General features: G+C 40.3%; 1 protein-coding gene across 5 annotated transcripts in view; it reads right to left on the bottom strand.

Moving 5' to 3' along the window:
- The window catches only part of ABHD5 (abhydrolase domain containing 5, lysophosphatidic acid acyltransferase), a 36,154-nt gene extending 24,930 nt beyond the window's left edge, over positions 1–11,224 (bottom strand). Inside the window, exons 1-2 of one of the 5 annotated variants that reach the window (XM_077129629.1) lie at positions 11,075–11,224; positions 1,358–1,443 (exon numbers count right to left, since the gene is read on the bottom strand). In XM_077129629.1, the coding sequence (XP_076985744.1) occupies positions 1,358–1,443; positions 11,075–11,130 (142 nt within the window). In that variant the 5' untranslated portion in view covers positions 11,131–11,224. Of the gene's footprint in view, positions 1–1,357; positions 1,444–10,562; positions 10,714–10,783; positions 11,045–11,074 lie in introns of those variants that run through there. The other 4 variants (XM_077129630.1, XM_077129628.1, XM_077129626.1 and 1 more) reach the window with 4 other exon arrangements.
- Between the last annotated feature and the right edge of the window lie 3,114 nt (positions 11,225–14,338).

Here is a 14,338-nt window from a genome sequence, read left to right on the forward strand (position 1 = left end):
CCATTCCTAGAACCTAGCAGATACTTCACACCACTAGGGAATCAGTATGTTTGCTAAGTGCATGAATTGGGCATCCTATATCCTGACAATTTATTTCGATAAAGCACAACTGACAACTTTGCCAGCTTTATAGACAACAAGAATGCCCAAATATATGGAGTGACTAGAAATTTATTTTCATGTTAAAAATTCATGTTAAAATGACTAATTTTCTCTTCCTAGAGATATATCCAGTATCACTAAGTACTGAATCATTCAAGTGCACAAAGAAGAAAATTCGTTTGTAATCAAATTCTCAACATAATTACTATATATGAACCTGTAGAAAACAGGGTGGACAAACACCTGCACATACACAGACAATAACCATGTATGTGAACTGCATTATTTAATCCACTCCTATAAACTGCATAAGCAGAATAAAATTGTACAATAAATACAACTGTAAACCCACAGATACCTGGGAATGCCTGACAATATTAATTTGCATAAATTTCAGTGTTCTTAAGAAAGGAAAAAAGGTTTCCACACTGCTGCAAATGTATAATCAAAGATTCTTAGAATGCTAACATCAGAAGGAATTCTAAGCATCATCCTACTCCCTCTTTTCCCAGTTCCCAAGTTACCTTAGTCCAGTTAAGTTTTTTTTTTCCGCTACACACGACTGCCTCTTTTGGCACCAGATACCACAGCCAGGAACACTGAAACTCACCTATAATCTGTTTCCAAAGTGTAGTCTGGGGACCTCTAGGGAATCCCTGAGACCCTTTCAGGAGGCTCACAAAGTCAAAACCATTTTCATAACACTAAGACTTATTTGCCTTTTACACTATCATTCTCTTATAGGTGTACAGAGTTTTCCAGAGATCACATGATATGTCTACTCAACAGACTGAATAAAGAAGCAGATATGAGAATCTAGCTGCCTTTTATTCAGACAGAAATTAAAGAGATTTACAAACATGTAAACAATGCCCTTTTTCTCACTAAATTTTTATTTGTAAATAGTTATTTTTATAAACATTAAATGGGTTTGATACAATTTAACATATTTTCAGAAATTAAAACATTAGAAATGTTTTAATTTCTAATAAGCTAAATATTAATAGCTAGCTATAACCCATAAACAAAGTTCTCTGGGGTCCTTACTAAGTTAAGAACATAGTATAAAAGCACCCCAAGACCAAAAAGTTTGAGAACCACTGACCTATACATTTCTGTACTTGCTGATGACATGAAAGAAGTCATGTCAACTAACAACTAATGCACCATAGATGATTCTTATCTCCAAGTTTCAGGGAAATGCAATATATTGGACTTGTTTTATAAATAGCTCAGTTAAATGAAAAAACCTTACATTTTAACATTTTCTCTTCAGCTTCTTTAAGGTGTGATGTAGATGTAGGGCACCATGTAGGAAGCCAACCAGTTAACCATCCTGACCTAGAGCATCAAAAACAAAACACAAATAGGTTAGTTAATGCTTTTCTCAACTCCCAACTGTTGTATATGGAGAAGTAAAGCAGAATAGTGAAATCACTGTGTGATGTAATTTGTGTGATGTATAACGTCTGTGTGATGGTAACGTTATATGTGACAAAATTCACCTAACCAGATGCAAAGCATTGTCCTAAGTCCTGGAATTCAGGATATTCAACTTCAGTCTGGTTAACTATAAGTAGATATTAAAGTCCACTTTATCTTCATTGATAATCAGATTCCAAATAATCAAGTAAGGGCTAAAAATGGGCAGAACAAGAAAAGACAAAAAGGCATTCTTCCCAACTCACAGCAATACAGCCTCCTATCAGGGTAGAACTGCAAAATAATTAGACTATGAATAGTTTTTATTCATATAAATGACATGTCACAGCTAAGAAGGGTAAGAGAAGAGAAATCTTATTAAACTCCAAGATAGGAAAAAGAAGCCTTCATATCTCTTGGGAAACAACAGTAACATATACAAATGCAGGGGCCTGGAATATGCGCTATCTGCCTAGAAGGAACTGATTAATTGTTAATGGAAAACAACAAAACTTTAGATTATAGCAAAGAGGGGATGAAAAGAATGACCCAAGCATCTGTCAGAAGTCACCTGAACAAAGAAAAGCAAGCAGTCTTGAAGCAATGGTAGGGGAAAGGTCATAGGAGAGGTTGGCACTGACAAACTTTGCTAGTAGCAGATCAGGAACAGGTGAGCGTCGTGGGTAGGCCACAGCAGACCACCGGATTATACTAACAATCTGAGATAATGTACAGCTTTAATACACCATAATGCAGTTAGCTAGTGCTCAACAAAGGGAGGTTGTTATTTAAAATGAGGACATTCTAGTGAGAGAGAAAATGAATTAGAAGAGGAAGAGAGGTCAACTACTGTGATACCAGATTCGACAGAAAGGCCTGACCAAGGCTATGGAAAAATGGATGGAGAGATGAGGCCAGGGAATATTTAAAAGTAAAATGGGCTGGATTTGATCACTGGGTAGATGTAAAAGAGGTATAATAGAGAATGATTCCCAGGTGCAACCAATAACAATAGAAAACACAGGAATAAGAACAGCTGTGGGTAGAAAAATGTGCCAAGTTTTGGAAGGGTTGATTAGATATTTAGGTCGTTCTAAGCTTTTTATAGCTTATCCTATTATATTTTCCTTCCCTGTAGACTTTCTCTGTGCATTATGTATAAAAGGGGCTCAATAAATTATGTTTGCTGATACAATGTCCAGAGTATTCCCAGTACAAGTTATTGCCCAATTCATAGAAGTGAAAACTGAGGTTCAGAAATGCTAAGTACCAAGACCAAGAGTACACACTAATAACTGAACTGACATAAAACAGATTTGAATTCAATTCTGATGACTCTAAAATCCTTTTGACTCAGTGAATACTTTCCTAAAACGTTAAGCCTTGTCCATTACCTCTGGGATAAAAATCCATATTCTTTAGACCTGCACAATAGATGCTCTCCTTCTCCCCTTTCCCCATCAAGGGCTATGTTTGGTCATACGACTGTGAACTAGCACCTATGGGAAGTTACTAAATTCAATTTCAAAAATTTCCCTTAAATATTCCTCAAATCATAACAGATTCTTTGGCAGAGAGAATCAGAAGTCAGTACAAAAACAAAACAAAATCTGAATTATAATCTACTATCGCTCCAAAAGAGATCATAGACAAGTTGAGGCAAAGAAAACACAAATGCAACCTTTGTTTCAATCTTTATGGGGGGGGGGGCACTAAAACCCTATTATACTCAAAACATAATTCAGACTCTGAATATTTACTATGTACAAGACACTAGTGTTTAAAATGTTACATAGCAGCCTGTAATATAGGAATTATGCTTACCTCCACCAATTCACTGCTCATCACAAAACAAACTTTCAAAGGAGAAGATTGTCATATCCATGAGTTTTGCCCTCCTATTGACCCACTTACTTCACAGAGAAGGGCACAAAATAATGTTTTCCTATCTGCTAACTAGTACAGTAAACTATTTTTAAAGTGAAGCTCTTTGTTCTTGACCAGGAATGGTCATCAAGGGCTGAAAACCAAATAAAAGGAATCTTGCTTTATAACCACTGTAGAGGTACTGAGAAAGAATCTTTTTAGTAAGCAGGTTTCGAGGGCAAAAAAATTTTTAAAGACCACACCAGATAGAAGTGGCGATACAGAAGGATGCTATTATAAAAAAAGACAAATTGTGCTTAGCACATTAATAGGCTTTACCTAAGAATCTGATTTTAAGAATCCTGTGTTTGAGGTAAGACACTGAATTTTTTTTTCCTTAAATTTCTACTTAATCTTTTTTTAAAATATCGTTAACATTGTTATTATAGCCTATGCCATTAACATTTTTATGCAATTTTATTGAGATTTATTCACATACCATATAATCATCTAAAGTATAGAATCAATGGTTCACAGTATCATTATATAGTTGTACATTCCTCATGATAATAGATTTTTGAACATTTTCGTTACTCCAAAAATAATAAAAACAAAAGTAAAAAATAACACCCAAAACATTCCATTCCCATACCCCCTAACCCCTATTATTTATTTATTTTTTTCTCTTTATTTTCTTACTCATCTGTCCATACACTGGATAAAGGAAGTGTCAGTCATAAGGTTTTCACAAGTACACGGTAGTACCATAAAAGCTATATAGTTATATATTAATCTTCAGGAATCAAGGCTATGGATTATAGTTCAACAGTTGCAGGAATTTTCACTAGCTACTCCAATACATCTAAAACTGAAAAGGGATATCTATATAACGCATAAGAATAACCTCCAGAATGACCTCTCAACTCTATCTGAAATCTCCCACCCACTGAAACAATTTTGTTTCATTTCTCTTCCCCCTTTTGGTCAAGAAGTCTTTCTTAATTCCATAACACCAGGGTCAGGCTCATCCCTGGAAGTCAGGTCCCATGTTGCCAGGGTTAACCCCTGAGAGTCATGTCCCACTAAGGGGAGAGGTATGCCATTAACACTTAAGTTTCTTAGTAATCTCTGTTTTGTTCTCTAAGGGCATCTGATGATCTATAGTATTACTAAATCTAAATTGCACAATCTACAAATACTGGGAAAAGTGAAAGAGGTTTCAAAGTATTCTGAAAAATATGTACAGCAGCCTGGACAATTTCCACACTCTTGGATACTTAAATAACATTTCTAATTAGGTTATAAGTAAAGAATATTTCATTATATTACAGTTCTGTTTAAAATGGCCTCCATCCCTACATTGGTATATAATTTTATCACTGTTCTCTATAAACTTCTCGAAGCATAATATTCTACCTCATGTAGAGAAATTACGAGGTTTTGATTTTATTATAAATATCCAAATTAATACATATATTCCTCCGAAATAATTCCTCAAAGAATGAAGGACTGAAAACTTCTGAATTGGAAATTGTAATACTTGGGCAAATAAAGGCCTTCTCTCCTGGGTACTGACTTTCTAAATTCTATTCTTGGGAAAGAGTAAAAAAAAAAAAATTCATACAACTACAATTTAAGTAGCTGGCAAATCACTTTCTTTTAGATAAGTGATAATTAAATGCCTCTAATTATCATTAACCATTAGATCAATGACATCTCAGGCTCTCAAGTAAATTTTAACACACTAATCAGTAATCTTAACTATTTTTTTTTCTTTTCTAACCCGTAAGTTTTTAAATCCATAGCTCGAGAACCACTGTTTTAGACAGAGCCATGTGCTGGTAATATTTTTCCCACAATTGTTTCCTTTCTTCCCTCACACAGTAAGTAAACAACTTTGAATAAGCTACATTTGGGAGGATTGTGAAACGATGGTGGCATAGGAAGCTCCTAGCCTCTCCATCAGAAAAACTTTGAAACAGGCAGGAACTATGTGAATCAACTATTTCAAAACTCTGGAATCCAGTAGATCCAGACGAGAACCTAGAAAACATTAATGAAGAAGAGGTGGGGGAAATAGGCTGGAAAATTATGGACAATTCCAGTAAATCACTCTCTACCTGTGGCTTTTACTGTCACCCAATCTCCACTCAAGCAGCAGGCAGCTAGTGGGTCTGGCCCCTGGTGTAACATGCTGGTGCCAGAGAAGGATGTAAAAATCCACTTTTCCAACATCTGGGGTGGGCACTGGCCGATCACTGATCATAGTTTTTGGACTGGTTATTTGGGATTGCTGGGGGAATGGCTCCGACAGTAGCCACTGTTCCAACCAATACTGGACAAAAGCAGCAGAGTAGACTTAAAGATGGTATGCCCCACAGAGCCACAGATAATAGGTGAAGGGCTGCATTTGCTGGGCTGGGGCTGAGTCAAGAAAGCGAAGCTTTGAGGAGCCATGAAAGAAGCTGCTCGTGTCTTTCCTGGCCCCTCCTTCAGCCAGCACTCTCCTTGTGGGACCCTCACTGTGTTCCAGCTGGTAAAGAATGACTTGGGAAACGCCTCTCTGGAGTGCATCCCCTTCCAGAATTTACCTTCCAGGCAAAAACAGCCTGAGAAATATGAAAGCAGTGTAAGAAACAACTGAGACAAACAGCCTAGGCAGTGGCTAGGTAAGACATGAAATTCTTTTCCTTAAATTTCTACTTAATCATTTTTTAAAAACATTATTAAGATTGTAATTATAGCCTATGCCATTAACATTTTTATGCAATTTTATTGAGATATATTCACATACCACAAAATCATCTACAGTATACAATTAATGGTTCATAGTATCATTATTTAGCTGTACATTCCTCATGACAATAGATTTTTGGACAATTTCATTACTCCAAAAACAATAAAAATAAAAGTAAAAAATACCATCCATGGGTGGTGCAATGGTGGTTCAGTGGCAAAATTCTTGCCTGCCACACCGGAGACCTGGGTTTGATTCCTGCAGCCTGACCATGCCAAGAAATAAAAATAAATATAAAAAAAATAATACCCAAAACATCCCATATCCCTTATCCCCTCTATTACTTATTTATTTACTTATTCATCTATCCATACACTGGATAAATGGAGTGTCAGTCATAAGGTTTTCACACTCACACAGCTGCACCATAAAAGCTATATAGCTATATATTCATCTTCAAGAATCAAGGCTGCTGGATTACCAGCTATAAGTCTGGAGTAGAACACCCAGGAAAGGGAGGTCTGTTTCCTGGGAAGTCAGAGGAATATTTCTTTGTGTTTAAATACCATGGACATTTAGAGAAGAGAGTATGTGATCTATTTTGGATCAGAGAAAACAAAGTGAATCAAGCCATGGGGCAATGAGGGTGAACAAGGAACATGTTTAAGAAACAATGAAATATAGCTTGGCTAGAGTCGAGGTACACAGGGAGGATTATAGGACTCCAAAGCTAAGTTGGGGCCACACTGCCCACCAAAGGCTTTGAAGGCACGCTGAGGACATATAATAAAGCCACTGCCTGTGGCTGCGGTACAAACAAGAATGTGGCTCATGGGAATATAAAAGTAACTGATGAAATGAGCTCTGCTCTGAACACAGGACATAATAATCCAGGAAAGAGAATAAGGAAGGTGTGAAACAGGAATGGAAATATTGCAGACATAGAATCTACTGGATTTGGTACTAGGGGGCAATGAAGGGACGGGGGGCAGTCAAAGGATGATGCCATGGTTTTGAATCTGGATGACCAGAAGAACATAACAGCCCTAACAAAAATAGGGAACTCAAGAGGAAGAACTGAGCTTTCTGTATTGATTTATTTGAAGAAAGGAAGACACAAATAAGATCCTGGTTTGGCACATTAGATCTGAGGAATCCAGCACAAATATCTGCAGACAATTAGAAAACATCACTAGAGAACAGGAGATGACTCTAAAATGAGGGCAAGATTTCAGGTATCGCCAGATGGGAAAGTTTGAAGGGTGTGAGTAAACAAGACAAATAATAAAATAAAAGTAAAGACAGAATTTTGGAGAATGACTATATTTAGAGAATGGGAAAAAGAAGTTGACCCAATGAAAGTGACTATTGGTCCCAGGTAGGACAAGAACCAAAATGCTAATAAAAGCTAGGATGTTTGATAAAGAGTTTAAAAGGAAGAGCTATCATTACAGTGTCAAACACAGAAAAGGATCCAAGAAGGGTAAGTACTGAGAAAAAAGGCCATGAGCTGTTTACACTGGAGTGGTGTGATTTTTAAGAAGCCAGGTGGCAAAAGTATGGAAAGGGAAAATGGCAGCAGGGATGAAGAACTGATCTTCCCAGAACCCTGGCAGTCTTTTAAAGGGCTAATAAGGTAGAAAAATCTCCAAGGCAAAGAACTATATTGAAATTATAATGTAAACCCAGTAGTGGCTGGTACACTGATTCTTCAGAAAAAAAAAAAAGAAAAAGAAAAATCCCTTGTTTATACGATTTGATGATTTTCATGGTGTAAATACTCCCACATGGTTGATTTCAAGTAGCCAACAGTTGGCAAAATTCCTGAAAATTTAGCAATGGTTTGCCAGTACTAGCCAACTCTAGCATACTACTGGAAACCACCTCTATTATGATTTACTCTGCAACAGAGCAATTCTTATTATGTGGCAGCTTTCCTCTAAATTCAACTGACATTCTATCATTCTCTGGGACAATCCTGCAGCAATTCACAGAAGCCTGGCCTACTCTTGTTACATTTTGCTTTCTCAGCTGTATTGCAAATGAAAAGGGTAGGATGTTGAAAGCAAAATACCGGTCTGGGTTTATTGACAGTCACAAAAACAAAACAAAACAAAAACGACAATAACCAACACGCTCCAGAAAGCCATGAGATGACAGTTTTATAACTGTTTCCTTTGTTAATGTCACCTCCTCATTTAAACCTGAAATGTCTTAATACAGAACTTTCAAGACTTCTCCTTTTTCCATAACTCATTTCATTCTTGGGTATTTCTATTGTTAAACAAATTTTTTAAAAGCCCTGAGTTATTTGTCAATGCCAGGATTAAATAATAGTGTCAGGAGAGTAAGCAAAAGAAACAAGAGTCAAACACATTTCATACAAGTCCTAATCCCAAGGAGAGGCAGCAGAGCTATGGGGAAAGCTCCTGACATTAAGGAGCTCCGATCCAGCTCAGCTACTTGCTGGTGGGGTGCTAGTAGGCCTCCAGTCACAGTTTTAACCGAAAAATGTGAACACTAAAACTGAAAAAATGTGAACTGTAGTATTTACCAAACTCGGTTGACTTCATATTTAATCCAACGAAATGTGGGAACCCCTAGCAGAAGCAGAGACTTAGCATTAGCCAACCCTGTTCTCTGTTTGCTTGCCATATCAGCTTGGACGCTGCACACCACTCAAGTATAAACCGAGTTCTCCAACAGAATTGGAGTGCTTTTCTTTAAAGAAGTTTAAAAACTTGGTAGTGACTGTACCCCAAAGTCTATGAGCTCCCTTCATGAGTTTATTGTCAAATTTCCCTACCTTAAAAGGATTATACTATGTGCCTTACAAAAACTGTTGAATCTGAATATCAATACCATCTTAAGATCAACCTCTATGTTTGACTCCAATCTTTTGCTTGTAATCCTCAAATCAAAAAACAAAAATGTCCTCCACAAACAAAACTTTTAACTCTGACTATAACTGAATGTACCGTGTTGGCTATCCTATTATTCATATTTATAAATTTTCACATTTATCCACACTTTGCCTTTGTGTTTAATGGAATCATTTAACGCATTGGGTGTATTAAGTATGCACTGCTTGCCAGACACTGTACTAGTGTACTTGGGAAGCTAAAGCAAACAAACTCGAGTACCAGACTTAAAATGCACACAGTCTAGTGGGGTAGACTGACAAGACAAACTATAGAAGGTCATAAGTATTAAAACAGAAGCAGTTTGGCACATGACAAAATGATTGTGCACATGCAAATTGAAGGCAAGACTACCTGTTGGATTTGTAGTGCCAAGAGTCCCAGGGAGGCCCACCTCTGTCTAGGGGTTAATCTGGTCAGCTGCTAAAGATTTGTATGGTCTATCCCCAATGACCTCCGGCCATCATTCAAAACCAAAAATTCCTTTCAGGAAATGAGCCCTGGATTTCCAGGCTCCACAAAAATACTGAGACCAAAGAACCCACCTGAAAGTAGGCTCAGACAGAGTCAAAAAGATTGTGACACACCAAACCAGGAAAAAGCTACCAGTTAGGTTCCTATCTGAGTCCATGTGACATTCAGCTTTCCACCTCAATGTAACATGGAAATTCATCAACAAACCAAAACAGTCCACATATTCATTATTCAAATGAAACACAAGGGAAGAACCCTAGTTTCTATATTTCATAATTTATCCCCTACAGCATCATTCCAAATGCCCCTGCCTTCACAGTATTCTATATTATCTTCTATCATTTAGGCTATGTTTCATATGCAAACTTCTATAGACATTCTGAAGAACTGTTGCCAAAAACTAAACAAACATGGGGGAAGCACAGAAGTTTACCTTCCAAAAGAATGACTAGCCTGGAGAAATAAGGCACTTATGCTCGTAGCAATTTAATTTTCCATTGATTAACTACTATTCTTCTAACAAGGGCATGAAGTTAGTTATATATATAAAAAAAAGAGTCAACTTTGTATATTAAATAACATACACTGTATTCGTATATCAAATAAGTGTCACTTAGACATCTATTCTCCAACTTCCACAATATTTTCTACATGTATGTTTTATTTAAGAGTCTCTCCAATAAAGTCAGAATATGGATCCAAAAAAAAGGAGAGGCAGAGTTGGAAGCAAAGGAACACCTCCCTTTGGAAGATTACTTTTGACCTTGTCATCCATGATATCTTAAATCCTCTTTCTATAAGTTAAACGTTTTCTGAAATGCAACGCCATATTATACCCACATCCCCATCACCCTTTTCCCTCACGCTGGGCTTTTCCTTCCCTCTACACCTTCTCATCTTCAACCGTTTCTTGGCTGAATTTGGGCTCTCTATCTAATACTTCCCCAAGGAAGCGCCGCCCTTTCCTTCAGTCTTTGGGGAGGATCAGCCTGGGCTACACTTGCTGTGCTGCCTGAGCCCGGACAGAGCTCGGCGCGCACCTGAAGACAGAAGCCAGGCTCGGAAAGGGGCAACGTGACCCGGCCGTTTCCCGTGACTTGTCAGGTGCAGGGGCGGCCGGTCACCGTCTGCCGGTCGTGCTGGGACAGGGCCAGGGTCCAAGGCCACCCCTGCCCCACAGGCGACCCTTCGCAGAGAACAAACCACGGTTTGGGTGCCTGGTCACCCGCGCCACCGCCGCCAGCCCCGCAGAGCCGCTTACACAACACCCGGGCGACCCCCCTCACGCGGGGCTCAATGAGGCCTGCCGGCGCAGCCAGGGTCAGACTCAGAGACCTTCGGACTCCGGCTCCGACGAACGTCTCCCAGGCCAGATCCGGGCCGGGGTTTTTCCTTCCTCCGGCCGCCGCGCGGGCTTGTGTTGGGTCTAGACTAGGAAGCGGCCACTCGCGGCTAGGCGAGTTACGAATCCTCTCTGCTGCCCTTCGGGCCTGGCCCCGGCCCGCGCGAAGAGCGCGTGACCGAGCCCCGAGAAGCCCCCGGCAGCACTCACCTTTCGACAGTGTCCACCTCTCTCTCCGCTGAGTCCACCTCTTCTTCTGCTGCCATGGCCGCAGTCGCTGCACCAGCGCCGAGTGGCTCCTGGAAGCCGGCTGACAGGCCGACTGGGCTGCCGGGAGCCGCCGCAGCCTTTAAGACTGCCCCGCCCGCGCATGCGTCGTCGTCACCCCCCCCCCCGCCCCCCGGCGCGGGTCGTGCTGTGGTCCACTACGCGTGCCCAGCCACCACGCTTGCGTCATCCCGTCCGAAGTGCTTCTGGCGTGGGCGCTGGTTAGGACAGTCAGTCTTGAGGTGCTGGTGTGACCTGTCAGACAGGGCTGTGTAGTAACTTCAATAATGACTGTGCTAATAATGCATCCTCTCTCTGGTATTGACCATCTGGTGCTGGGTGCTGGACACTGGACAGATATGTAGTAGTACCCTGGGAACTTAAGTGCGACCCTGCCCTAGAAGAGCCACTGTAGTATCTGATGGATTCCGCAAGAACGAATGGAAATGGGTAATCGTGGTGAAGTTTGAAGGGTGGGTGGCAAGGAGAAGAAAACAACCTTTAGGACCCTTCAATCAGTCAGTGTGCCAGGCACTGGTCTGGTAGCTAGGGTCACAGAATTTACCAAAATCAGCAAAGACCCTCCTGGGGAAGTCACAGACACGCGCTCAGAGGCCATCTCAAAGCGCTTGCCTCCTTTTCTGTTTTTCAGTATGTTTCCATTTCACAACCTGCAGGAGATGTTAGGTCTAATGAAAGGACCTGACTGTGCCTTGAACCTGGAAACTCAGAACTAGCAGCCCCAACTGCCCATCAGGGTGGGAAGTCTCAGTGGCAGGGCCCCCTCTCCCTGAGTTATATAAATATCTGACCCTTGGCAGCACGGATTTGTCTTTCTCCTCCGTGAAATGGGGCACCACCAGCCCTGACCTAAGCAGTTTGGGCCCCGCAGGAGAATGGCCATAATAGGCTTTCTTCCCGGACTCTTTTGGACCATTTGTGCTGTGGAACTAATAAAGTGGTAATTTCCTGAAAGTTTTTGTGGTGCCCGACCTGTGTTCCCACAACTCACTGTGTTGCATCTTGCTCCACAGTCCCTTCCCTGTCATCTCCCACCCACTCTTGCTATACATGGGGGTGGGAAAGGGTGAATTAGAGTTTTTTAATCTTGAGTACTTAACAGTTCTTGAAGGGGAATCACTGTTGTAAATGTCAACATTTCTTGAACTGTTTTCAAGCCTTTGAGGTGCCAGATACAACCTGCTTTTGTAATATTAGTCACTACCCATTCATCCATGCAAATTTATTATGTGCCGGTAGATATACAGTCTGTTTCACTGGCTGGGAAACACTGGTTTAAAATAGGGCTCTTTCCTTTATGGAGCTAATGTTCATATATTACCCTTTATTATAGACTCATTTCGTCTGTCCCCTTCCCTGACTCTCTTCCTCCCTCACTGCAGCTCTTTTTCTCTCCTCTGAGTCCCTGTAACTCTATCTCTGTCACCTATGTGGCACAGATTCTCAGCCTTGCATAATTGTTATGGCTTTTTAATGGGCATTATCAAGTATCCATTAAACTACATTCATCCCTTGAACATAATAGTATCTAATAAATATTTTTATTGCATTTGATCTGGCCCATAAAATATCTTAGGGAGCACCAGGACAAATAAAAACATGTTTCTGTGAATTCTGTGATGCAGCCAGAGACTTGTAGTGCATCTTCAGAAACTAACCCTGTACAGTTTTCACCTCTCAGAGCATATCTATATTGGGAGTACCTCTATACTGGCCAGAAAAGTTGTTGAGTACTCCAATACCTGGAGCACAGTATTTGTTCCAGTGGTGCTGAGTGCAGTGACAAAACCTTACTATGTGGCAGTGACTCCTGCAACACCTTTGGAAAGTTGGACTGGCAAGTGTACACCCCCAGAGGTCTGTAGCCTTGGAATCTGCTCTCAGATGAACTGTTCCACCCAGACCAGTTGAACCCTGACAGGGAAGGCCTGAAGATAATTATTAGACCTATGGCCACTGTACTGTAAAAGGAAAGATCATTGATGCAGTCTGGAGTTTATCCAGAAATTGACAGATCATCTTCCCAAGCTCTTGGGGGTAATTCTGGTCCAAGTTTACCTTGCTGCTGATAGAAGAGCCATCCTTGACTCTGGCAAGGAGTCCATCGCCTGTTCACCAGCCCCCATGTGTTTCCAGCAGTGATGGAAACACACTATACTTTCATCCTGATGACCACACGACCCTGGAATCCTTAGACTGTGTCTTCCTGGGAGACATTGAGGACAGCTATAATATTTGTCACTGCAACCTGGGACTTGAGGGCCCCACATACAACAACCTCAACCACTCCTTCAGTCAGACCTTCTCCATCACTGCCTCCCTGCGCTTTGGTGGTGTCCAGAAAGCAGACCTCCCAGAGTTTTGAGCCATCTCGGTGCCCAACTCCCAAATCCGCTTCCCTTAGTTGACCTACTGACCAGTCACTTTGGTTGAACAGTGCTTATGTTGGGAGATCACCAGCACTTACTTTGAACTCTTCACTCAGAGGGTCAGGTGTGACCCTTTGGGGGGAAATATTATTAAAAACAAAGTCTCCCAACTCAGAAAACCTCTCCACAAAGGTAGAAGAGAAAGAAAAGCAATTTTATTGCTGAAAAAGCCTTAAGCTAGAATGGCGCATTACAAGCAACAAGCTAAAGAGATTGCAAAGACAGAAAGCTCTCCCCCTTTTTTTTTTTTAATGTTGGTAAGTGGTTACAACCCATTACATACATGCTCTCAAGAAATCTTTATGATTGGAGATAGGTTTGCAATTTGGAGCCAACTCACCTGAAGTAATCTCTTGGGAAACTAGGAGATAGGAGCATTCACTTCATGATTATATTTCACATAAATGGCTCCTATCCTTGAGGAAATATTCTTTAGTTCTGAAATTCATATGAGGATTACTTAACCTTAAAAAAAGACTTACATACATTTGAAAGGGACAGAGAAAGAACAAGTTACAAGTTTTCTAAGTTAAATGTACCAGAGAAAATTTTTTGCACCAGATAAAATTATTTTCCTTATGATCTAGTTTGCTAGCTGCCGGAATACAATATACCAGAAATGGAATGGCTTTTAAAAAGGGGAATTTAATAAGTTACCAGTTTACAGTTCTAAAGCCGAGAAAATGTCCCAATTAAAACAAGTCTATAGAAATGTCCAATCTAAGGTATCCAGGGACAGATACCTTGGTTCAAGAAG

Source organism: Tamandua tetradactyla, chromosome 15, assembly GCF_023851605.1.
Source record: "Tamandua tetradactyla isolate mTamTet1 chromosome 15, mTamTet1.pri, whole genome shotgun sequence".
Lineage (NCBI taxonomy): Eukaryota > Metazoa > Chordata > Mammalia > Pilosa > Myrmecophagidae > Tamandua > Tamandua tetradactyla.